This window comes from Plutella xylostella, chromosome 5 (genome assembly GCF_932276165.1).
Source record: "Plutella xylostella chromosome 5, ilPluXylo3.1, whole genome shotgun sequence".
NCBI lineage: Eukaryota > Metazoa > Arthropoda > Insecta > Lepidoptera > Plutellidae > Plutella > Plutella xylostella.
Window position 1 is genome coordinate 4,835,687 of NC_063985.1, and position 26,237 is coordinate 4,861,923.

Genomic DNA, 26,237 nt, shown 5'->3' on the forward strand with positions numbered 1-26,237 from the left:
TCGGAATTGAGATATCAATTAAATATAAATAAATAAATATAAATTTGTTGATATCATTGCATAATGCTTGCAAATTGCCTGTAACAGTGCATATTAAAAACTCATTAAAGTATACAAGCTTCTACTAATAGTTTATTGAACATATAATATTGTACTTATGGTCTTCATGTCAGCTGCCTTTAAATATTTTGTTGTTTATAAGCTGTAAATGTGAAAGAGGGCAAATTTTAACCAATACTTGTAAACTGTAAAAATAACCTCATTTTAATTGCTTTTATTATGATTCGAAATTCTCAGTGCCATTCTTCTTTCAATGTACCACGAATTTTCTCATGAGGTAATGTAAATGACTCAAGTTGTGTCAATTAATCTTGAACTATATTGGATGCCTACATTCAACACAATCACATTGTCCAAACACTTTTTTGTGAATCGAAATATATAAAATCTGTTGCAAGGATTCAACATGATTGCGCAAGCGCAAGAGTGAATCATCCGTGGACGGCGACGACCGCGGTCGATCACCTGCGGGACATTCCTCACCACACGAATGTTTGCATACCGTGACCCTCTAGCCAACATTACTTACATAAAACACTAACGCCCTCTGCCCACTTTGCGTGGTACCCGCGTCTGGTCCATTGCTACTTTTTGCCAGGGATATTATTTTAGTCCTGGGCCTATTTCCACCATTCACACATCTCCCTCCAAAATCTGGCCCCGAACTAGAATCGAACTCACGTCTCAACTTTAGTCAGCAGAAAATTTAGATTTATTTATTTACCCAAGCCTTAGCTCTTGAGAAATGTGTGTCGCGTAAGGGGGAATACTCGGGTTACTGTAAAAAGTTGTACCTAATAATTACATACATTACTTGAGCTAGGGAGGTGTACCGGTTAGTAACCCCTACACCTGTGAATGCTGCAGCTTTTGCATCTTCAATAATGATTTGCTCGTTCATTACAAGTTTATTTACTAACACGGAAGTTATTTCATTATTATAATGTTTTTCTTACATATTATCTACTTTCTGTAGGTATTATGAGTACTTACGGCGGTACTCTTACGCAAAGACTTTACTTACGATCTAGAAATCTAAATACATAACACAGTTATTAAGTTATTATAATGTAGTTAGCCGTAGTAGCACAACTAAGAAAGAAAAAATAATAATTTCGACGCTATACCTACCTCTATGTCTATGTAATGAATATTATTTACAGGCATTTATAAAGGCTGTTTTTTCTTTTGTGGTTTGATTCCTAAATGTAATTAGACCAATGTCCTATATTTGGACCAGATAAGGAAATCCTCGTGATCTAGGTTAACTAAAAGATAATGTTATTAGCATTAAGTTCGCCTATACATGTACATGTACAAATTTAATTATTTGCAATAAACAATATTATAATAATCTCTAGGCCAGTCTAGGCTATTCAGCTATTGTGTTATTCGAAACATGTTAACTTTGTTTAGAAACTTAATTTCATGGAACATAAAAGCTAAGTTTTATACCTTTGACCTTTTACAGTTTCAGTAAGCTAACCTGCGTAGTTAATGCCTTCGTACCTATTTACTTGTTTTACGTCCTCTTATTGTTTTGTGTTTCTTACGATAACAGCTCTGCGCAGATGTTTTAAGAAGGCTTCGTATTGTTTATTTTGTATGATAACAATGATGATAACGGACTCCTTTTAGTAAACATACCGATACTGTATCAACACAGAGCCCAGATACGTGGCGTCTTGGCTGCCTAATATGGCCATCAAACTAACAACATTTCTGAAAATTTCAATGATATAATGTAAGCACAGCTGTTTTTTTTTTCAATGAATTTAATGCGTTACCTTCAGTATTGAAAGCCTTACCAATCATATCACAAAAACAAGAGAAATGTAAAACACGTGTGAAACATAATTATGTTTGACGATCAAATACCCTAAGCATCTGTCAAATACCGTATCAATCACCCATTATTTATACCAATGGTTTATTATTTTTTAATAACACAGTTTATAGGTCCATAGATAGGTTTTAAGGCATTTCGTTCTCAACAGTATTGAATCAAGAACCATTAGCACATAGGTATTATAATATTCCGTCAAATGTGGACACAGTAGTACGATGTAAGTTAAGAACTTGTTATTGAGGGCAGGCGTCTAGGAATAAAACCGAGTCAGGACATTAGGTCGTTGAATGGGGCATACGGCTCGCCTTATCGATCCCGCGTCCCATATTTTCGTACCCGAAGCAAAGCGAATCGCGATCCTTATTCTCAAGTATACATATTTATATCCAATTATAGTCCGTTTCCAGTATAAGTATAGAATGAATTCATGGCTATCGAATATCCTCTTGCATGTCGGAAGATCTTGTATTTGTATTTTAAGCAACTGTGTTTTTTTGCATGCTCTTCGTAAACGGGTTGGTCCCTACATGATTCATGAACCTAGCTGTACTTAACCACTACCATGTGCTGTAAACTCGCTCTGGTGAAAGCAAAATGCAAATTAACTCATGAGAGAAAAAGGTCAATGTTCGAAGGAGAAGCGGTTAGCCTCAGCCTTTACCATTCTTCCTTGATACAATCTTGCCTCGTGCAACTAAAAACAGCTTTTCTAAACTGCTGCGGTCGCTTGGTGCTATTTCTGACGTTAGATAATAATGGCGTTGACGACTATAAAATAAATAAAAAACTTTCTCGGGTGCATGATGATGACTCGTGCACATCGCATGCTGGCGCTGGAGCTCCTCGCCTAATGACTCACACTCACGGGCAGTCTCTGCTCTGCATAACCGGTTGGTGTATTCCAAATAACTTCTTGCGGTCAGCCTTCTTTGTCCGCATTGAAAGTTCAATTATTCATCTAAAGTTCAACACGTAAAGGCCAGTAAAAACGCTAAATGAGTTCAGTGCTGCCGTAACCTGAGTGACAGTTTCCTAGATTGTAATCGCATGTATCGGTTTTTTACTAAAGTGCATCTAACGTTGCGTTGAAGACGATTTATTGAAAAAGGAAGGCGGCCGCGTTGCACGGCTATGTTGCATCTTTACAGGTATCAGTTACACGTAACAACGGCCTTCACCCACGCTAATGGCAGCACAGCACAATGTACCTGGTATTTGTTGACTGGCGTCCAGCCAAGCCATCCCGCTTCCTGCCGGTATAGCTCACAGACTTGACGTTGACGCACAGCCTGCCCGTATGCTGCTGCTGTCGACTTGCCAGCCATTACAAAAATGTCTAAGGCAGGTCACTAATCTTTACTAAAATGATATATTTTAAATCTGCCACGCCATTCGCTAAATCCAGAGAAATAGAATCCGTTTTTAGCGCAACATTGTTTCTAAACATCGTTTTCATAAAGCTACAGTGACCTCCGGGCATGGGGACGGGGTGTAGTTAAAATCGCGTGCGGGTTTCCGTGCCGGACCTATGAATCCACACCGCTAATTTATATTACCGTTAGCGCTCTCATACCTACCTGCCCGTTCGCAAAGCTAAATAAATGCGGTATGTATGACTGTTGTATGTGTGTTTTGTTTGTCGTGATGCTCGTATTTCGTGAGCTTGAATTCCGGTTGCAAATTCCTAGGTGGTGTTTTATCTTTGTATTCGTGTAGATGCATGTAATCTAATTTGTGTTAAAAACAGCATATCTATTTCAGAGTGTCCAGTAAATAGTGGAGCAATGGAAATAGGATGCATCTGAACAATCTTTGTTCTATGACTTTATAAATAGTAAAATGGTAACGTGATCTTCAAAATTTCTATGGAGGAAGCATTTTATATTTTTGGTGAATTTCCAAAATGTGCCCGTAAAATGGCAATAGGCCCGCCCCCTATTACATTGGGACTAACATAACACTCTGGCGAAAAGTGGGTGCAGCAATGCACCTCTGCCTACCCCGCAAGGGAGTACATTAGTACAAGGCGTGAGTGCGTGTTTTTTTTTTTTTTTTTTTGAATTTCCAAAAGTCATAGAATAAAAGTTGTTCAAATTGACCCTCTGAGTAAATCTCTTTCCATTGGTCCACATTTGACACGTTGCTTGGCTCATCCTTACTTTTGCCTCATATTTTCATGAGATACTCTAAATTTTAAATATCGTTATTGTTTGCACGGGTTAGGTCCGCACTCCGCAATACAAATATTGAGTCAGAGGCAGTGGTCCGGCGTCCGCCCCCGCGCGGCCTCGGCCGAGCCTTTCCCTCGGTGACGCAGCCTTGCCTGATAAATACGTACGCAACACGGCAAATATCAGCGTCTAAATAGCCTTTTAATCCATTATTCTCAAATAATATTTCTGTATTGGATTTATTGCTCCTATATATGGTACATGTACTTGTCGAAAACTGATGATAAGCGAATGGTGCTGTTACTATGGTTAGCTTAATTTAATTTATATGTGGATATCCTATAAGGAACGTAATTACGGTGTACGCTTAGATGGTACACTTCGAACACAATGGTCTGGATTTGAAACTCTGTAATGGAATAAATTAAACCAAACCACTTGTCGGTTTAGCGGACAGAGGCGATTCATATTTAATTAACTTGTGATATAGGTACTGCAGGCCCCACTCCAAACTTTGTCTGCTGAATGAAATATTTAAAATTTCCATGCTCTTCATTTCCGCGTCATGCATAATTGCTCGCGGATTTGTTGAACAGTCCCACACGCCCTGAACGATGTGGGTAACATTTGTGATGAATTGGTGATGGAAGTGTAGTTGGCAAGACGTATTGCCCTGATGCATATATCGATCGTGCTAGCTGTGTGACAGCGGCCAAGACCTTGACTGCAGCCGCCCCCTTCTCATAAAAACTGAAGTAGTCGTAAAGACCAAGTACGTTAACTAGGTACGTTAGATTAAAATCTAGTCTAGTATATTACAGGAATTGGAATGTTTTTAGCAGTTAAATGCAGAATTCATTACCAGCTGCTACTACTACAGCGGAACCAATAAGAAGGGTTATCAATTTAGAATGATTTAACTACACTCGCGAGCAACCAAATCGACTCAAGCCTTGACGGCGCAAACATACATTAATACAAGTAAAATTATGAATAGAAATAATAAAAATGATATGTCATTTAAAAGCTTAAGATGTCAGCTTTAATTTGATATCATTATTATTGAAATCCATTCATCATTTTTGAAATAAATGATGTCTGAACGCAATTGTAGGAAAAACGGGAATTTAGGAAAAAAGGGTATGGGTATCGTATTATACAAATTAAACAAAAAATGTTAAGATAAAAATTTATTTATTTAAATCAATACTTTGTATTGCCCCCTCTTGCCCTAATTACAGCCTGCAGCCTGTTTCTCATAGACCTTATCAACTTTTTGACAGTTTCCTGAGGAATGCCGTCCCACTCCTCTAATAAAGCTGTCTTCAGCTCGTCCACGCTTGCAGGGACTGGATTCCTGGCCCGAACTCTTCTTTTGAGCTCGTCCCATAAGTGTTCGATGGGATTCAGGTCAGGACTGAGCGCAGGCCAGTCCATCGTGCGCAATTCCTTCTCTCTCAGAAACTGCCGACTGACTCGTGCCGTGTGGCAGCGGGCATTGTCGTGCATTAGCACGAAGTCTTCACCGACAAATTCTGCATAGGGCACAACATGACCGAGTAGAATGTCGGTGATGTACCGATCAGCTGTTAACCCGCCTCCTCGGCCGCCTCCAGGCACGAAAACAAGTGCGGTTTTTCCCTCTAGAGAAATACCAGCCCACATCATGCAGGAACCGCCGCCATATGCTACTGTTTCAGCGAAACAACATTGGGCAAATCGTTCCCCCGGACGCCGGTAGACCCGGCCTCTCCTGTCACTGCCATGCAGACACACTCTGCACTCATCAGTAAACAGGACCGACCGCCATTGCGCAATGCTCCAATCGAGATGCTCTCGAGCAAACTGAAGACGCGCTTGTCGGTGGCCTGCAGTCAATTTGGGGCCTGATGCAGGTCTTTTTGGTGTCAAGTTGGCTTCCTTCAAGCGTCTTCTCACTGTCCACTCGCTGACAGCCACTTGTCGTACACGTCTCAGTTCTTGCTGCACATCAACGCCCGTAAGGTGTCGATTGCGCAGCGAGGTTGAGACAATGAAGCGGTCGTCTCTCTCTGAAGTGCAGCGGTGGCGGCCCGTTCTTGGTCTTCGATTGAAGGCACCAGTCTCTTGGAACCGTCTGTATACTCGGGATACAGCAGACTGGCTCAAGTGGAGCTGGGCAGCGACTGCTCGCTGACTTAACCCTTGTTGCAGCAAGGCAACAACTTGAGCAGCTTCTTCTGGTGTGGTATCCATGGGTTTGCGAAAACAAGGAATACAATGCAACGAGATGTGTACCGGTCAACTTGCAACAAGCGACTGATAAGGTACACCGGATGTGGAAAGGTTTTATAGCGGGATCAGGTAGCGCAAGGCGTGGATTCCTAATGAGGTAATTAACACTGACGGGCAATTAAAATGCGTCATTAAATCTGCGCTTAGTTTTTTTTTATGGTATTGATCTTAATTGAAAGCCTAATTCTTCAGCTTTCGAATGACATATCACTTTTATATTTACCATTTATCGTTTTAGGAAAATCAATGTATATGTGCGCCGTGAAGGCTTGAGTCGATTTGGTTGCTCGCGAGTGTATAAAATATTTTACTTTATTCCACAATTTATAATGAAACCACAATCTTTAAAATATAAAAGATAGCTTAGTTAAAATGATGTTACCATCTTGTCATCTTTATTGTGGTCATAATTATGTTTCACCATATTTGGTTAGCAATTTACATAAAGATACAGTAACCTGGATTTCATAGTTTCCAATACATAATCATTATTTATATTTTATATGGTTTTGTTTATGTTTTGAGAGATATTTCTGAACAGTAGACTATAAGTCTGACTTGTTTACTTATTTATTAAAGAGATACTCTCTATAAAAGATATAATTCCACGGTCACGGAAACGTTATCCGTTAGGTACTTTATTGGAGGAAATTGAAACCACTACCTCTAGATATCAGGATAATGTTGCTATTGATCCATTGATTGTCTGACCCCGGCCCTGAGGTGGCACGCATATCCAGCAGCCACAGTACACGAGCGGACAATTACCATTACATTATTAACTACAAATTCGGATATCTAACACGTGCCAACGTTGCTAACGATTGCAATAAGCGAATCGCAATAAGGTAAGTGACGTCACAGCGAGTAAGAAAATCGTTTTCACTTCTTGATTGCTGTCGGCGGTTTAGTATGCGCGGGAGCATTATCATAACGAGCTACTTCTCCAAATCCAACAGCTACCGGATGTTTTGATTGGACTGTTGCTATTACTCTTTGGTCAATTAATTGTTCAGATTCAATGTGTTGCATAAACGGACTTCGTGCACTTTTTGGGTAATTTAAGCCCGATTGAGAGTGATAACTTGTACAGACCTACTTTCTGTTCCACACATTATACCTAAATGATTAAAACCTACGAACGCTTTGGTATTTTTACATTAAACTCTTATCAAGAATCATTAAATGAAGAAAGCGTGCCTTAGAACAACTTTTTAAAATTGTGAACCTTTGATACAACGAGATGAACGCGTAACATTTTAACAATACCATACAATAAAAAGTAATTTAAAACCACGTCTCAATTAATTAATTTTGTAATCTTTCTTGCATGCAGCTGATGTATTGTCAGTTTCACTGCTGACTTCCATTTCTACGGGGATTATAAACTGGCTGACATTGCGCTCGAGTGAAATTTTTGGCACCGACACGACACGGCTCCGCAAAACTGTTATGCAACAATGCAGGCGAGGAAACGCTAAAAAGGCTGTGGTTTTTCGATTTCAACGGTAGCTACAGATGTTTATTAATATTATAGGTAGCTATGTAAGCTACAGTATTATTTACTCCCACTACGGCAATATGTAAGGAAAAAATTACACATTATACTTATCTAGACCAAATTTATGTTGCTGAGACACAACTACGGAGAATAACACACAGTTCCCACTGCACTCAAATAATTAGTATTCTCTGCGTGAATCATTTTCCCAAGACTCCGTTACCGTGATCCAGGCAATTTAATAGTCTAGATTTCACGGATGAGAGGTTCCGATGAATGAGCGGCGCGGCGCCTTACGTCACGTCCCCGTGGCAACCGAGGCTCCGAGGCAAAGATTACTCACTCTTACGACCATTAATATTTATACTCTCGGTTCAAAATTGTGTCGTCGCATGCAACCGCCTCATTATATTCGAAAAACCTGCATTCCCGCCGAACTTGTGTCTCATATAAGATAACGCTTTGTCATACGGTCGGCCCTCACTGCAACAGAAGAGATTTATTTACGCCACGTGTTGCGGTAGCGCTGCGGCTGCCCAACCACGGTGACTATCGATAATTCGACACGGTCGGTCGACGTTTTAAGTTATCCCGTCAATGTAGGTAATACGAGGGGAATACTACTTTATTGATAGTTTAGTTGCAATACTTGCAATATTATTGTAGTGCAACCGCTATATTATTGTAGTCCAGTCGTGCGTATTAGTATACATGTTACAGTAAATTAATATCAGGTCTTAGCTGCTTTATCGTAAATCTGGTTGGGTCATGAGTTGAGGATAAATACCAAGGAAGTCTGAGAAAAGCGGCGAGCGTCGAGCGTGGGACTTCAAACGACCGACTTCACGTGCCGCTATGGCATTGTTTTACTAGCTCAGTACTAAAATATTTTAGAAATGCTTGCCTTATTATTACAGCAATAAAATAAGGTAATTATACATAAACATATCTCATAAATACTAATGCATAGTAAAATAGAGGGCCATATGCAAATCATGTTATATTTTTGCGTCGGAAAAAGAAATTGGTCCATTATTCCGCATCAAAAAGTCGCGTTATTATCTAAATCGATTTGTTTCCACAAACACGCGTAACATAATTGAACTAAAGTACTTTATTGACCTAAAACGTGCGCGTTGATCGGTCCGGGCTTTGTGGAAAAACACCGTTTGAAGTGAAACCGTCGCATGTGTCGGTGAATCATAAGTTCATAACGGGAACCATTACACTGAATTGATGATTAGGGATTACGGGTACACCCAGACACGATGCAATTTCGCGCATCTATGTGACCGTGCAGTTTCTCACAAAGTCGCAACGGTCACTTGCACTGTTTGGAATACATGTCTTATTAATATGGGCTGGGGATTCTCTTACACAACTATCAAAACTGCAATGTACCAAGTAAAGTAATATGTACATGAATACTCGCAATCGGACATTAATGCATGTTATAGTATATGCAAAGTTATTGAAGACGCCATTCAATTGGAACAAGATGATCTCAATGGGGGGTCTGTTACGGTGCAATCTGCTATTATTGTAATAATAATCCAACTAAACTCACCCAAGGTGATCCATTTTTAATCACTGCTTCATTACTAACGCCCGTCACAGACTTAGCTATAATATATATGAATATACCGTACTATAATATATATTATAGCAAGCTACCACACACTGAGAAATATTTATTTTGCCTTCATTAATTGATGGTCGTCCTAGTGTTCGCATGTATATTACGGTGTCGCTTGGTGACGTCACAGAAATATATATTATAGCTGAGTGTGCGGTCACTGCGAAAATGTATAGAAAATATATATTAGGTAATATGCCTAGCTATAAACATATATTAATATATATTATAGCTAAGTCTGTGACGGGCTTAACAATATGAAATTTACTGTATTTAGACTAGAATATTGACAGTCATACGTAGGTACGAATATACATAGTTGTTGGTTGTTTATCTGCGCGGAATATACTCAGTTATGGATGTGGATAAAGCTGGACCCTAATTTAATTTATGAATCTGCGACACACCATTTGCGTGCTGATGAATAAATTAAAAAGTACAAAATATCACGGCTCATCGGGTCTTCCTTTTTACTTGAGGAGTATTTAACTTAGTTTTGTTGATTCGCAGTGAAATAAAGGTAAATTGTCTTGACTTTTCGTCGAAATTAAGCAGCTCTAAGCTCTAATATGTTTATCGGCCTTCAAATTCTGTAACATTTTTTCCTTTTTTCATCAGGAGCTTAGCAACCAATATTGACGATCCGTCTTAAAAGTTTCATAAAATTTTTGGTAGCGTCACCTCTTGGCGCGATTTGAGTTGAGGATTAAGGGCCCGTACAGGGTGACGTGCCGCGCCAATTTTGGGTTTTCAATGCTCTTCACACAGCACACGCAGTGACACGCACACATGTAAGTTTGCACAGTGGGTCGATAAACTTTTACTCGCCAACTTTATTGACAATTATGTTCAAGTACATTTTGGGTGATTTTAGGGTAAGTAAGTATAATTCTTACTTACACTGGTAGGCACCAGGAAAGAGTAGAAATTAATAGGGGTGCCACTTTACTCTATACTCGGAACCCGATTAGCTTTCTCAAACAAATGTGGTATTTACTTGTAGAAAGGTAACTAAAAGTATTAAAGTGTAGATAATAAGTTTCGGGCATCCTCCAGCCAACTGAACCCCGACGACAAAGCAAAGTAAATACATAGTGTCGCAAAAGGGCTATACTAAGCCAAAAGGGGATGACTCAAGGGGTCATTCTGAACAACTTTTGTTCTACGAGATTTGCAAATTCGCGAAAAAAAATATTCGTTTTCCATGGTAAAAAGTCACATGTCCAACAAAGTTTCTATGAAAAAGGTTTTTTTTTGTTAATTTCCAAAACTCGTAGAGCAAAAGTTCAGAATGACCCCCTGTCTTACTCCTTTTTACCCGACTGCCGAAGGAGGAGGGTAATGTTTTTTGATTGTATGTATGTATATATGTATGTTTGTCTGTTTCTTTGTTCCCTCCTGTAGCCTAAACGGCTTGATAGATTTTGATGTATGAGGTATTGTTAGAAGCGTATTGATGGCGCGATGGCTATAGGCTATGTGACGTTCCATTAAAATGTACATAGCGCCCTCTTGAGGACATAACGTGATGATCGAAAAAATAATGATTCAACTTTGCCGTGTAAGGTATCAAATGAAAGGACTTGATTTTCACATTACAAAAATATGCATATTGAAGGTATTTAAATAACAACACCAAAATTATTGAAAACTCAAACTCAAACTCAAACTCAAATTTTTTTATTCATCGTACAAATATAAAATTTTCTGATGAACGTCAATTTTTACAAATTACTCTCCGTTCGGATAATGGGGGGCTCTTTCTCTCTATTGTCTATTGAAATAAAAAATGATCATGAACTACCTACCGACGTAAAATTTCATAAAATAAAAACAACTAAAAAGTTACAAATAAAAAAATACAATTATAAAAAACTAAAAACCTGACTGTACGCTAAAAACATGAAAACGAGTCCCAATGTTAATGGAAAGTATCGCAGGCGGGGACCAACTTGACCGCCACTCAAGGCCGTTTTCTAAGTAACATTCAGCTAAATGGTGAACCCTCTGCTGGTATAATTTGTTTATATACCGCTTTTTCAATACCTGTAAGTACATTTTTTGGCAGCATAATATTTTTACTTAATTTTAGGGTTTCGAACGTCAAAAGAAAAAAAGCAACCGTTATAGGATCTCTTTGTTGTCCGTCTGTCTGACTGACTGTCTGTCACGGCCCTTTTTCTCAGAAACGGGTAAAGATATCAAGCTTATATTTCGCATAGATGGGGAGTACCCCAAAAAAAATATTATGGTACTCCCTGTCCCACACAAGTAAATTGGGGCTTATATTTTTTCCAGTTATTTTGATGTGTATCCTTTTTTTTTCTTTGTTGTTTTGTATAAGTATGTGTTTCTTTTCTTTAAATCTGTATTTTTTTTGTTGTTGCTGTCTATGTGTCGAAAAAATGTATCTTTATCTTCAAATCACGCCATCTATCGTTTGTTTTTTTTGTGGCTACTGTCTATAGAAGAAATTCCGTCATAGACAATTTTACGTTACGAATTTATTTTTATTTATTTTTACATTTTCGTGGAGAATCAACAGCATTTTGTTAATAAATAATTATTACTTATGAACACATAACAACTTGATGCCATTAACAGAATGAACTTAGTAAACCCAGTAAACCTAACACATCCAGAGGAAAAACAAAATCTCTTTCTCTCTCTCTGAAAAACATACTTAATAGCCCAAACTCGATGCTTTTAGCTATTAAGGTAACGGGTCCATATTCCAAGGTAAATAACAACATTTGAAAGTAAGTAAGAAAAATAAGCATTTGTAACCATCAATATTGATGTGAAATATTGTCTTCTGTAAGAATATACGTTAAATTTTATATTTCTTAACACAGATTCATTGATAACACATTAATTATACTTAAAAAAATATAATTTATTACACATGTCGATTTGCCCTTATACCGAGGTAGGATTATGGTTTCTTCCATATATTCCGAGTTAGTCCTGTCAGTGGCTCCATGAGTGTGGCCATGAACATAAGGAAATTACAATCTAAAATATCGATATACTTTTTTAACCCTAAAGTACTCCAAATAAATTTAATTATTCTAAATAGTAGTTGAAAATAATGAAAAGAATTAAATACTCTCCATTTATATTGGTTTTCGTGATAATTTCTATTATTTATGTAACATTTTCATAATTCATTATTGCAACTGGTAACATTGGCTAGAAAAAATATTCATAATGCTTCTATGATGTTCTATGGACTTTTCCAAGCGATTAAAAAATAGAGTAGAGATGGGGTAAATTGATGAAATAGTGACAGTAATCGAATATAATCGATTATTGAACTCGAATGATTTAAACATTTTTTACTATAGTTTTTATCTAAGTAAGGTCTAAAATTTTTCCACGATATTTTATGTTCTTACTTAAATGTTTAAAAGTTGATGATACGTAATAAAAGTAGATGTGTAAGGGATGAGGAAAAGTATCGAATACTTACAAAAGCCAAATACCTTATCAGTACTAATTTCCGATGAGTACCTAATGTATTTACCATAAACGAATATGATTATAATAAAAGTATCTACCCAGGAATCGATCCAGCATCGATTATTTTTTCATTCAAGCATAGGTCGGAAGCAAGGAACATTGCACTAGGTACATCTCTATGGCGCATGCGCGCTGGACTGGAGGCGCGCCGGCGTCATGTTCAATTTTCCGCCGAAAAGTTTGCCGCTATTCTTTGAAAGTATTTTTGTTAAGTCTTTACATTAGAAAACAAACATCTTTTATTAAATTATTATGTTTGTATTTGCAATATGCAATTGGAAAATCGATAAGTTAAGCTTGTGTGCGAATTATTTTAGGAAATTACGTAAAATTGAAATATTTTTATGTTTTTATCAGTAAAATGGCATCAGTTTAGTTACTAACCTAGGTTTTTGTTCTAGCGTTTTCGTTTCTAAACTCACTAAGTTTTGTGAAAATGGGTACCAACTTATAAGGATAAGCTTAATTCTGTCAACTATCCATACAATTTACCTACTTACTTTATTTTTCAGTGACAACAACAAGAAAATGAAAAAATCAACCAGACCCCTAAACCAAACATGAAATGCAGTATACAGGACATTCATTTATCTGGGAATTCTGGGATAACAATATTACAACGGCCATCAGACCTCGAAGTAGAAGGATAATGGAAATAAAATACAGAAATGAAATTAGGCAATTGTGTATATAAGTGTTATAAAAACTCCACGGTCGTGTGTGTTATTTTATTCACCCAAATAAAGTTTTACGTCTACAAATTTCTTTCTTTCTTCTTTTATAAAGAGTAATAAGTAGGTAGTATCTAGTAGTAGTTTCGTAAAGTCAGGCATATCTATCCACACCCCTTTTATATTTAGGAAGAAAGTCGCTAATTCATCTTGATTTTATGGTTTGATGACGGCATCGGATGACACTGCGAAGGTGTGATGTAGTCATATTCCGATTTCCGAGGTACCTACCTATGTAAAATGTCATACTCCATATTAGGGGTTCAGCAAGTATTTTAATAATCCATATTCCGAGTTATCAAATTATTGATTTAGAAACAACATAGATTTGTTACTCAAATCATACATAAAATATTGGTAAAATTATGTATCACTTACGTTAATAGCGATGAAATAACACTGTTTTTTATCATTTCAAATATACATACTAAGTTAAGGTTTTCTATGTAACCATGATTTTTGGGTCAACAATTATCGTGTCATATTAAGATTCCTAGAGGATATTTTGTACCGCCGAATTAGGTTATAAGCTTGTCACGTTCATCATTATTATTATGTAATCAAGCATATACTTCAAATGTTATTATTTGTAAAGTTATAAGCTAAAAATCATGACATAGTATTTTTCCTTATACCGAGGGTAACTCGGAGTTAGGAACAACGTATAAAAATCAGGCCCTTATACCGAGGTATTTTGTTTTTGAGTTTAAAGGGGTTAAATTAGTTTAAAAAGAGTTAAAATTTAAATTTAATGTAAGTATAAGAATATAATAAACTAAATATAAACTATTTACAAAGTTGAACGTCGTATAAATATTAAAAAACACAATTATTAAATATGGCTGGCCTTACGTAAGCCGGGTCGCGTTTGTATGAAAAACATGGCGGCGTCGCCCTCACGGCACATTACATGAGTTTTTAGTAATTTTAGGCAATTTTAAACATATTTACTACATCAAGTAGTTTCAGTTAAAGATAATGAACGATTAAATGTAATTTTAGAGTATCCAAACCTATTAAAATGAGTAATAATCATGAAAATAAATATAACTCGAAATAAGGACGCCATTTTGAATACCGCGATATATGGACCCGTTACCTTAGCATCTTTGAAATAAAATTGAGCCACCACCGTGTTACTGCCCTGATCAGATCCTCACGAGACCATACCTCAACCAGCACCAAGAGACTGTATTTTTGATCCCTAACCTAATGTTCGTGCGTATTGTCATCACTTAGATCCATTCGCTATATTCCTGCTCCTCATCAGACCTTTACGAGACTGTAATATCACGAGAATATTGCACACTATCTAATTTAATTTAATGTATTGAATATACTGGAAGAATTATGCTTCCTCAATTTCAAATCAAATTATGTTGGTGTCATAAAAGTTGAAAAAGTGCAATGACAACCAATGTGCAGTGATTTTGTATCTGTACACGATAAGATCGCGAGCTGTCAGTGCTGCCTAAACCGACGTGACCCTTCTTTGGAGGCCAGCGGCCAACTGAGTCAAACGTCACTTGTGTTTATGATTTTATAACACAGAAAGCCGCCATAGATATTTGTATGAAGATTTGAGGGAAAAAAATGGCTCAAGTTTGGGATTAATTTACACAAAATAAGTGTGTGTTTATTAAAAAACAAGGTATTTAGCGCCTAGTCCAAGCCTTTAACTTTATAATATGATAAAAATCATATGAAAATTCTTTATAATTACGACACAGTTGTTACAATACGGGAGTGTGATTGACTGGTTTTTCTTGATATTCTGAAATTAATTTAAAGTTATCCATAATCATTTACTTAAATTCGAATGATTCAGCACCTAGCTAGACTCTTCAACTACCTGTGTGATTTTTTTCAAGGCTGTAGAGCATCATTTACTACATAATTCTATGACAATGCCAACCCTCGATTCCCTATTGCAGACCCTTAAAGTCATAATCGTGACGTGAAAGCGCAAGTGTGGGCGGTGGGTAAATGATGTAAAACTCGGTAGTCTCTGTACACATTTATTTAGACGCAAATAGCGTTAATGCTCGCAGCTCGTCTAAATTACATTCTGAAACATCTGTGTTAACATTTTCCACCATTCATTTGTGTTTGTCGAGAGTTATAAATAACATATTGTCCCCGGGAGGGTTGGGGACTGAAGTACCCAGGTGCTGACAGATGTTGTACGTTGAATATGTTTGGTAATGTACAAATATACGTTCATCTTACGACGATAAAACAGGGCAGAGTATAACAGAAAACAATCTGCGGTAGTATCGTACATTATCATAAACAAACATCGGATTGAGATGTCTTTCTTTTAGTACACTTGACTTCCAAGGATCATCTGTTTATCAGTATTTGCACACAAACAATTATATCAGCTGTGGTTTGGGTACAGCACCTAACTTCACAAGTCAAAACATTTTTGAACTTTGGGCGTGTATTACAGCAGGTTTTGTTTGTTTCAGGTGGAGAGGCTCGGTGCAGTGTGTGATGGGCGCGCGGTGAGCGCTAGCAGCCCCCGGGATGACGGAGGGCGACAAGCAGGGCGCGGGCGGCACCAACGCCGCCCCGCAACACAGGAAAGGACACAGGTCAGTCGATAATACAGCTTGGAGTTAGGGCTAGTGATAGGGTATTTTATAATGGCACTGTGGCTAAGAGTTTAACCTCAGTGCGGTGGTTGAATTAAATATGCAGAGATCTATTCAATAAGAAGCCGTCCCTCCTGAAACATTCTGAAAATGAAACACCACACTTGATCCACATAAATAAGTTTACTTTTATTTACTTTTCACTGCTTACCGGGAAAATTGAAGTAAGCGAAAATAAGTACTAAATTAGGTTTTTTTCATTGTAGGGACAATTGGCCATGCTAACTGTCTGAACAAGAATGGAATGCTTAAAACCGTTTCGAGGAATATGCTTTCTGTACAATTTCTAGTTATCAGATTTTAAATTAAGTCTCTATTTTTTAAATTATTCAATAAAAACTATAGATTGGCAAGTTGCTTGGCGACCCTCCTTGCGGGGTAAAAGACGCGGAGGGGACGAGGTACCCAAGACGACAGCGGGTAGTGGGAGGGGTAGCGGTGAAGGGCAACGCGTGCACTGCATGTCATTGTTACGGCAGTCTCGGCCGCGCAGCCGAGGCGGCCACATGTCTTATACAGTCTGTCATAATTTGAGTGCGACCCACATGAGATCATTGATCCTGAGACCATTAGTCTTAGGATGAGTGTTGAGGCCTTTTTAATATTATCATTATGTTATTATTAGGTATCTATAATTCGTCAACAAAATAACGTTAAAAACAACAAATCGTATAATGTCTCAATATAGGGGCTTCTTGTAGAACAGCGTACCGGATCAGTCATGCTACGCGGCTAAAGGTTGGTACTGCGCAGTCAGATACGAAAAAGTAAACAACAAAGACGAAGAGTCCATATGACAGTGCGTCAGTTGTCAGTTCTTGTAATTAGGAAAGCAACCAAAATTTATGTGATTTAATGAAAGTAATTAATGAGCAAAACACAGAGAAAAATTACAAAATTGATGAAATTTTGAAAGAAAATGGTCATATCGTGCTTCGCCTACCCCCATACCACCTGGAATTAAATCCTATTGAACTTGTGTGGCGGTACGTGAAAGGCGAGCTCGCAAGAACGTTGATTGACTCTAACTTAGATAAAGAGATAAAAGACTTAGAGTTGCTTTTCTCTAATTATTCGCCTGAAAAGTGGAGAGAAATTGTGACGACCATGTCATAAAAAATTAAAACGAATATTATAAATCTGATGAGTATTTGACGATCTATTGGACAGGTATGTTATTGTTTATTTATAATTTAATGTAAATTAAACATAAATAATATAATATTTATAGGTGTACACTGAACTAATATGACTGACTTACTCTAGTACATTATACTTCAAAGTAGGTATAATGTTTTTTGGTTTTTGTCTTAGATTTATAATTGAAGTTAATGAAAACGATGATGAAGATGAGGATGACGACGACGATGAACAAGTTCAAACAGAGAGTGAACATGAAAGTGACATGGAAATTGATTTATAAAATAAAACACTTTTACATAAATAAATTCAAATTGGTAGATATTCTGAAGGTAAACATCCAAATTTTAATGCTGTCAAACTATAAATTTTAAGCTAAATATGACATTTACGGGAACACTCATAGAATAAAATTTTACTTACGTCAGAAATAGTTACAAGCTATCGCGAGATTAATCCGGGCACACTTTTCTACGTGTGTAGCATGTCGTGCTACCTCGCCCCCGCCACTTCTTTCACCCCGCAAGGAGGGTCGCCAAGTAACTTGCCACATTATAATAACCTTCATTTGACCTTACCATTAGATTTTTTTTGGGATTTATGCACATAATGCATTTGCCAATTAACAAAGTACTCTGTGGCATTTGTCTACAAAAAAACTGTTAACGTCAAAAGCAAACGTCTAAATCGTGTGTTTATTTATCTTTGCCATTTGTTACAGTTAGAAGTAGAAAAATTTATTAAATTTATAGAAATGGCAAAGTAGAAGGAAAGGGAAGGCCTGGAAGGAGGAAATTGACGGGGCTGTGCAATATTTAAAAGAGTGGACCGGTGTAAAAACCGTGGAAGAAATATTTAAACTAGTAAAGAATAGAGAGCGCTGCAAAGAGAGTTCCAATTGTGAAAAGGCACTACAAGAAGAAGATTTATCTTTTCTACCTTGTTTTGAAACTCTACTACGAATAAATAATAAACGAGTGGATACTACGATGGCAATAAGAGAGGCTCATTTTGAAAATGCTGCCTCTCGAAATTTGCCTCGAGCTTAACCCCTCGGCTGTCGACCAACCTTTATAAGGTGGGCAATAAATAGTCCACATATTATGTCCCGCCATCTCTAAAGATATTACTGGTCTGCCGTATTTAAGTGAGCGATATTGCCTATGTGAACTACATTTATCTTGCTTTAACCTCAACTAAGTGTAAAAAAAAACGACAAGGATGGCATATAACCTATCGGCTGTTAAATCGGCTCCCAACCGACCTTTATATCCTTATAAAACCTGGTGCTCGATTCGCCTCATTGAGGCGCGTTATTGAAAAAATATTCAATAATAAAAATGATTAACGAAGCGTATTGTTTTAATTTATTGGTGTAATATAATTAATATTTTGTACTAGTTTTCCTGTACCTCCTGTAAGTTGGCTGGTAGAAAATGCTCTTAGCCTTAAGCCCTCATTTTGTACATTTATTTCTTATATTTGTGCAATGTATGGAAAAATCGCCGCGAGTACTAAACAACTCTGGAAACAGTGTTAAAAAAATGTTGTGATGATTGGATAATTCTGTATAATGGCGTATGTGTATCGTTTTTGAAGGAGCATACTTTGAAGTTGATAAAATAAATTTGGATGAATAACAAACATTTTTGTTTTATTGACCCAGTCCCGATACTTTTTACACAGAGTAGTACTTAATCTTCTTTCTCGTAATATTATCTAAATAAATAATATATTAAGTAGGTATGAAGTAAATATACAAATTGTGGTATTTTTCTCCTACATCCCGGAAATAACGATATTGAATGATGAAATATGCAAAATGGCCGCCGACAGGTGACGGGTTATCAATGTTATGATTTTAGAGTTAGATGACAATGACATTCTACCTCACTGACGTTAAGTAACACTTTTGCTTTTTTTGTAGCGCAGGCAAGGATAAATCCTATAATGCATTTATGTGAAGTTACGTACATTCAGCCGGCCAAATTTTAAATAAATATTAAAAATAGTTGTAATGAATAAAATACAAAAATAACGAAATTAGTTTCTTAAAATGGTCTATATTTTCAAAACAAATTATAAAAAATACATATCATAGATTGGTAGCATGGCCAATTTTGTCAGCGATATGAAAAAAAAACATGGAATAGTTTCAACTATTGAAAAATTGTTAAAAATAGATGCCTGGGAGGTATACTATTACCTTCACATCGATCGGTTTATCGCCGTAGAGCGATTATAACGAGGATGTTTACCGGAGCCGATCTGTCGTGTAGCATCTGACCGCCGCCGGCGGCGGCGTTTTTTGTTTACACCTATATACAAGTATAATTTGTATGAAATGTGTATACCTACATACGTAAATGTATTGTTTTAAACCTGTATGTCGTTTTATGGAAATTACTTAGAAAGGGACTACAGCCGAGCTAGGAAACTATTATAAATAAAAGAAATATATAACGGTATTTAACGGTAAAAAATACACACTACTGTTGATCATGATCACATATCGGTTCGATAAATGTAACAATGACTGGAGAATATCAGTAAAAATATACGTATAAAAAAATCTTGCAACACATTACGGCGGAGTAACAATTCGATTAAGTAACTGTAAAACTTTTTCTCCATCACGGACAGATTTAATTAAAGATTGCAAAACTTATCTAACTATACATTACTCTCAATATCGAACGAACAGATTGTGTGTGGCCCGGCACAAGGCTATTACCGTTACCTTTATTGTTCTACTACGGATTATAGCCGCTAACTCGGTTACGTTGTCATAAGACTTGGAGAAGCCAGAGAATCAACTATCGTTGCGTGAGCGTATGTGGCTACCACTAACATTCAACTATAACTCCTACGACGAATGAATTAAGAACCATGTAATTATGTGCAGCCACTGTCGTAATGAGTAGGGTAGGCTGCTACAGTTAAGGAAAGTCGCTGTCAAATGCAACTAACGCGTAGTAATGTCGACATAGTAGCGGTTAGGTTCTACTTCTCTCCCTCCGCAGTATTGTTAATGGCTTGTTATGTCGTCTGCTGCTTATCTTGACTCAGCAGAATGGAGTACGACGCAAATAACCTTTGTAATATGCTGTATGAAAACGTGATCTTTGTTTAATTAACTGAATAAAATATGCATACGTTATAGTGATACAATTAAAACACTTACTTTACCTTTGTAGTTTGAGCTCTTTGAAAGTAGCTTATAGCTAAATATTTGTAGCTAAACGTACATTATGTTGATGTTATGGAGGACCGTGCATAGTGTTTTGTAAACAAGAGAAATCATGAATACATAATTTGGCGCGGATCCAGCACTCGTCTCTACAAGATGGATGTGAAAGCCAACATCTCAACAAGATCAACTTAAAAATATGAATGATATTATTAATAGTTTCCTATTAAATGTGTAAAACATGGTGTATGGTATGGCTTGAGCCAGGATTTCCTTTCTAGGGGCAACTTCGTCGTAATCATTTTCAGCTGAATCTTGAGCACCCCTCCTTAGGGTAGTATGATGTAGGAGTTTTTTTTTCATATTGGAATTCAAAATCGAAAACTTATTTATTCAATACAACAAAATGTTGTTTACAAAATATTCAATTCATGTTATCTCGTTATGTCATGTTAGGCGCTAAGGTTCCAAACATGAGGTCAGACAAGCAAAGAATTTCTATGATGTCTCACTACACTAGATAGCGTTGTTGCGACATGGCTGTACCTGGCCCATTTTTAGATCTAATCTAGCTTTTGATAATAATATGACAGTTTAAACAGAGCTTTATAGTCGTCGAGTCACCTCCGTCTAGTCTGCTACCGGCGACGTGAACACATTGTAGCACTCGTGTTTTCCGTAAAAAAAAAAACATTATATCTAATTAGGGTATTCAATACTATCAAGTTTAAGTGTGTGTCGAAATGCTTTTAAAAGATTTATTTATCGATTGTGACTGTGAATGACATCATGTCTGATATCATCAGGGAGGAACAGTTAACGCATTTGCTAAGGTGTAACTATTTTACTGGTAACAATTATGAAAAGGTTTATATCATTATGTTTATAAATCGTCCCGCTTTAGATTAATTTCATTTTCTTTCAGATATTGTTAGTATACAAGGAAATGTTTGTCAACATTACCCCCCGTGTAGTGCATGGCCTCCCACGGTTTTCTGCGTACTTTCTTTATTGTTTCAATTCAAATGTCTACCTATACTACAAACACATTCTCTTTTATTTAGTGATATTGATAATCTTCTTTTATATCTTGTCGTGCAGTTCTCGTATAAAACCACGAACTGTTTCTCTTTTCAATGGTGGCGATGTCGTGTGCAATTACCACCACGTTCAAATACATTATAACATCACAATAAAAAGTATCTCATGGGATTTGTTTGCCCCGCCCTTTATGAAGCACAACAATAATAACATACCCGACTTAACTAAAATAGAGGTTAAATGGTTGGAATAATTATTCTAAACCGTCTGACTCTAAATTTCATAAAGTTATACAAATGCGATACGCCATATGGATTTCGTTTTGTATAATTAAAACGTATCATTTACAGAGAGAAATTAGACTAATCAATCTTTTGATGTCCTAAAATAGTGAGGCTAAACTAAATTGAGGTTTATTTTGGGACAAAGAGCCACGCTCAATCGATATTCCCATTCTATTTAAACCCGTAATGGGCGATATCAATTACTCTGATCTCGTGAACTCCTAATGCAACGCAGATACAATGCGCATTTGGCTGAATGAATATAATACAATACGTATGATACCGTGCTGTGTTTAATGAACTTTTTATCTGTAAAATAAATCATCCTTGGTTGATTTGGTGCTTCGTGCTTCTGTTCTGTATGGTTTATTATAAGATTTATAAGCATAATAATTAGTTTACAACTAACATATTTCTGCAGTATTCATAATCATCTTCCAACAATCGCACAATACCTTAATTAAGAGAAGGAAATCCGACGGCACGTCACAAAACCCACACTCACACACTGTGGTCGAGCTAATCCTTTCTAAGGACAGAAAGCGAGCGCTAATCCATACCGGACACTTTTCATTTGCTTACGAACCTTGACAATGCGGAAGATACCCACCTCTGACCGTCTCAATCTTGTTATTTTCTGTAGTAATTATGTGTGTGTTCTCACCTCATCCGCAAAGAATAGTCCAGAAGGAGTACTTAACTCGGTGTTGATTTCAGGAGGCAAGAGTCAATGTACGCGATGACGGGCCTGTACGCGGAGTCGGGCGGCGGGGAGGGCGAGGGCGCCGGGCCCAGCGCGCCCCCCGCGCCCTCGCACCCGCCCCCGCGCGACGCCATCAAGTGCCACAGCCGGAACCCCTCCGCCGGCATCCAGGACCGGTGAGACCATCTATCTTTGTATTAACTAGCATGATGATGATGCACTTTTTACTATAATCTCAGTTACATTAGCAGGAGAGGCAGAAGTAGCTTATAGTGCCTAAGTATGTGCACAGTACACATCATATACTTATATATGTTTGTCTATGTCTGTCCATCACCAGCATAATGTTCTAACCAAAGGTTTCATATTCCGGTGACGTCATCGTCAGAGCCAATAATATGCAAGTTGCATGGTGGATGTAGGTCAGTTGATGTCATTTTGCAAGTGAATTGATTGATTTCAAATGTATGATGCTCAAATCAATTGTATTTGGGTTGCTCCAACTCAATATAGGTAATAATCTAAGCATACATGTAATGTAAGTAATTGTATCTTCTGAATAATAGGCTTGATTGCGTCTCTCATGACTACATTAGCAACATATTCCTAATTACATAAGTACACTTCTTATTAGCACACCTTCTCAGCTTGCCACAGGGTTGCCGCACACCCCTAACCTGCTTCTATTGGCATAACTTTCTAAATTAACTTGCGGTTTTAGTTGTCTAGACTCTAGAAGTCACATTGTTGGATGCCACTGTAATAATTTAATAACCTAAGTATAGCTCTATAAAGGAGCTAATAATAATGTAGTTGGTATTTTCGCAGAGATCGGGATCGGGATCGCGAGCGGGAGCGCGAAAAGCCACATCAGATGTATCCAGAAATATTAGACATTCCTCATGACACGCGCGACTGCGGCATCTTGTCGTGGAGGCCGATGTTTATTCAGAGTTTCTCTAGTATTAAGGTGAGCTTTATGGAATACTGGCTTCAGACACTCAATCACCAGTCCATTGTGGGATAAAAAATCATTAATCGACTCGATTAAAAGTAGTATTTTCTAAATAGTATTGTCACAAGCTCGGCAGCAAAACTCTGGACATACTTACAGAAAATACCGAGATGGTGCCGTATTTTATTCAATGACTTTTTTACCTTTCGCGTTAGTAACCCTAACCCTAACGTAGCGCCAAAAACCTTCAATTACCACACGAGTTCTTTTGCCATTAATAATTCACAACCTTAACGAAGCGCCAAACAAACTCCTTCAATTACCTCCAATACTCAACTGCGTATTGTCCGCAGGTGTTCGTATTTTTCCTCTCGTTCCTGGTGACGCTGCAGCAGGCGCTCAGCTCGGGGTACATCAACTCCGTCATCACGACCATCGAGAAGCGGTTCGAGATCCCGTCGAGTCTGTCCGGCCTTATCGCCAGTAGCTACGAAATCGGGAACGTTATCACCGTCATTTTTGTCTCGTACCTCGGCAGTAGGCGACACATTCCCGTCTGGATCGCGTATGGTGAGTGCTAGTGAGGTACTATTAAACGCTTTCTTGTGATTACACATCTAGAAATTATGATTGAGTTGGCATATAAGAGAGCTGTGAAATTTCGTTTTCTTGAGGTAAATTTCAAATGAATCCCCTCAGGCGCCAAGCGCCGTACCTATATTATAATTGTTATGTCACAAAAATATAATGGATTATATTTTCCTTTCCCAATTATCTGGGTTACGTTATTTTCCTCATATTTAATTCAGACAGACTTACCATATCGCCGATATTGTAGGTCAATTGGCTCCCATCTCTCCCACGCTGGAATCATTTCGGAATACTCATTGAATATTGGAACAGAGTTCAATTTAAAAATAACGGATATTATTTCGTTTCAACTTGTTCCCAATGAAATACTTTGGTTCTCAAACACTTTATTTACCCTTATTCCTCTCATTGTTTACTAAAGGCGTACAATTGGTTTAAACAGGTGCAGTGATAATGGGCATAGGCTCGCTAGTGTTCGTGGTGCCGCACTTCATCGCCGAGGCGAACAGCGAGACCATGATGAACAACAAGTCGGACGACAACATCTGCCGGCTGCCGCGCGCGCTGGAGGCCGACATGGGGGGCCTGGGCCGCCTGTCGCAGGGCCTGCCGCCCGCCAACCTGCGCCCCGACAACTGCATCAAGGTCTGTACGGAACCGATCACTATAGCATCACTACGTAGTACGAAACAAAGTCACTTTCTCTGTCCCTTTGTATGCTTAAATCTTTAAATCCTGAATTCTGATGAGGTATTTTCATTGAACCAGCATTGCACCCGTGCTAAATCCGCCCCTGCCGGTCGCTAGTTACCCTGGATATAGCTCAAATCCCAAGGTAATAAATGGTTTGTTGTACACAGAGTACCCCGAGCACGTTTCTGCCGGTGATGGTGTTCGTGATCGCGCAGCTGCTGCTGGGCTGCGGCGGCTCCCCGCTGCTCACGCTCGGCACCACCTACGTCGACGACCACGTGCGCCCCGAGTCCTCCTCCATGTATATCGGTAAGTCGTCCCCCCCCCACATCCCATTTAAACTGCATCGTTTTCCAACATCAGACAGGATCGTTTGCTCACATTTATTGGCTAAGCTGACGGGCGGGGGATCGTAACGGTGCAATGGCCATCTCATAAACCGTACGCTTCTCAGGGGTTCATCGAACTCCGGCCAGACGGCACGATTTTTTCGCACTCGCACATTATTTATTTAGCCGGAGTACCAACAAAACGATGAATTCCGACAGATTGGCAACATGATTTAATGTTACCGGATATAGCTGATTGTATAAATTGGAGTTTTATTCATAAACTTTGCCTAGATTTAATTTGTTGGCACAGTCCTCCTCTATCTGTCCGTTTGTGTCGTAGTATTTTGTTATCCACATAAACAAAGTGACGAATGGCTTTAGATTACAATTTAATACATAGTATCTGCGTGTGTAGTTCGTATTCCCATATGATTCATAGCATCATAACAAATGTGCAGGATCAATTTATAAAATGGTTCGGGGCTGTTGAACTCGCACGTGGTGCCGTTCGTGTGTGCGTCCCGCCAGGGCCTATCGAGTAATCTTGTTATCTAGGATTCACATGCGACTAACTCAGTTATAGCTTTCATTATCTACCAGCACGTGTGTCGCTGATTGTGCGGTCATGAGTTCATGACGCCTACGCCAATGAACTTGTTTTTATAACTAATTATAAACAAGTGCAGCAACTCCATTAAGTAGTAATTTATATCTCATTAGCACTCTGTGTGTGCAACCGCACCTAGTGCAGGTACTAGCCCGCAGTCTACTTTATTTTATAGAATGCGCCGTCTGTTTGCCATAAAACGACGTCTGGGCGCAGGCATTCCGACGCTAGCTTTGGAACTTACGTTTTTATCGCCCAATTGCATTTTTCTACACTCGTGACACCACAAGCGCTGGTGTT

General features: G+C 38.0%; 1 protein-coding gene across 2 annotated transcripts in view; it reads left to right on the forward strand.

Moving 5' to 3' along the window:
• The window catches only part of LOC105389302 (solute carrier organic anion transporter family member 5A1), a 47,410-nt gene that overhangs the window by 5,725 nt on the left and 15,448 nt on the right, over positions 1-26,237 (forward strand). Inside the window, exons 2-7 of one of the 2 annotated variants that reach the window (XM_038112647.2) lie at positions 16,216-16,341; positions 22,774-22,935; positions 23,588-23,729; positions 24,068-24,284; positions 24,748-24,950; positions 25,166-25,307. In XM_038112647.2, the coding sequence (XP_037968575.2) occupies positions 16,274-16,341; positions 22,774-22,935; positions 23,588-23,729; positions 24,068-24,284; positions 24,748-24,950; positions 25,166-25,307 (934 nt within the window). In that variant the 5' untranslated portion in view covers positions 16,216-16,273. Of the gene's footprint in view, positions 1-16,215; positions 16,342-22,773; positions 22,936-23,587; positions 23,730-24,067; positions 24,285-24,747; positions 24,951-25,165; positions 25,308-26,237 lie in introns of those variants that run through there. The other variant, XM_048633093.1, reaches the window with a different exon arrangement.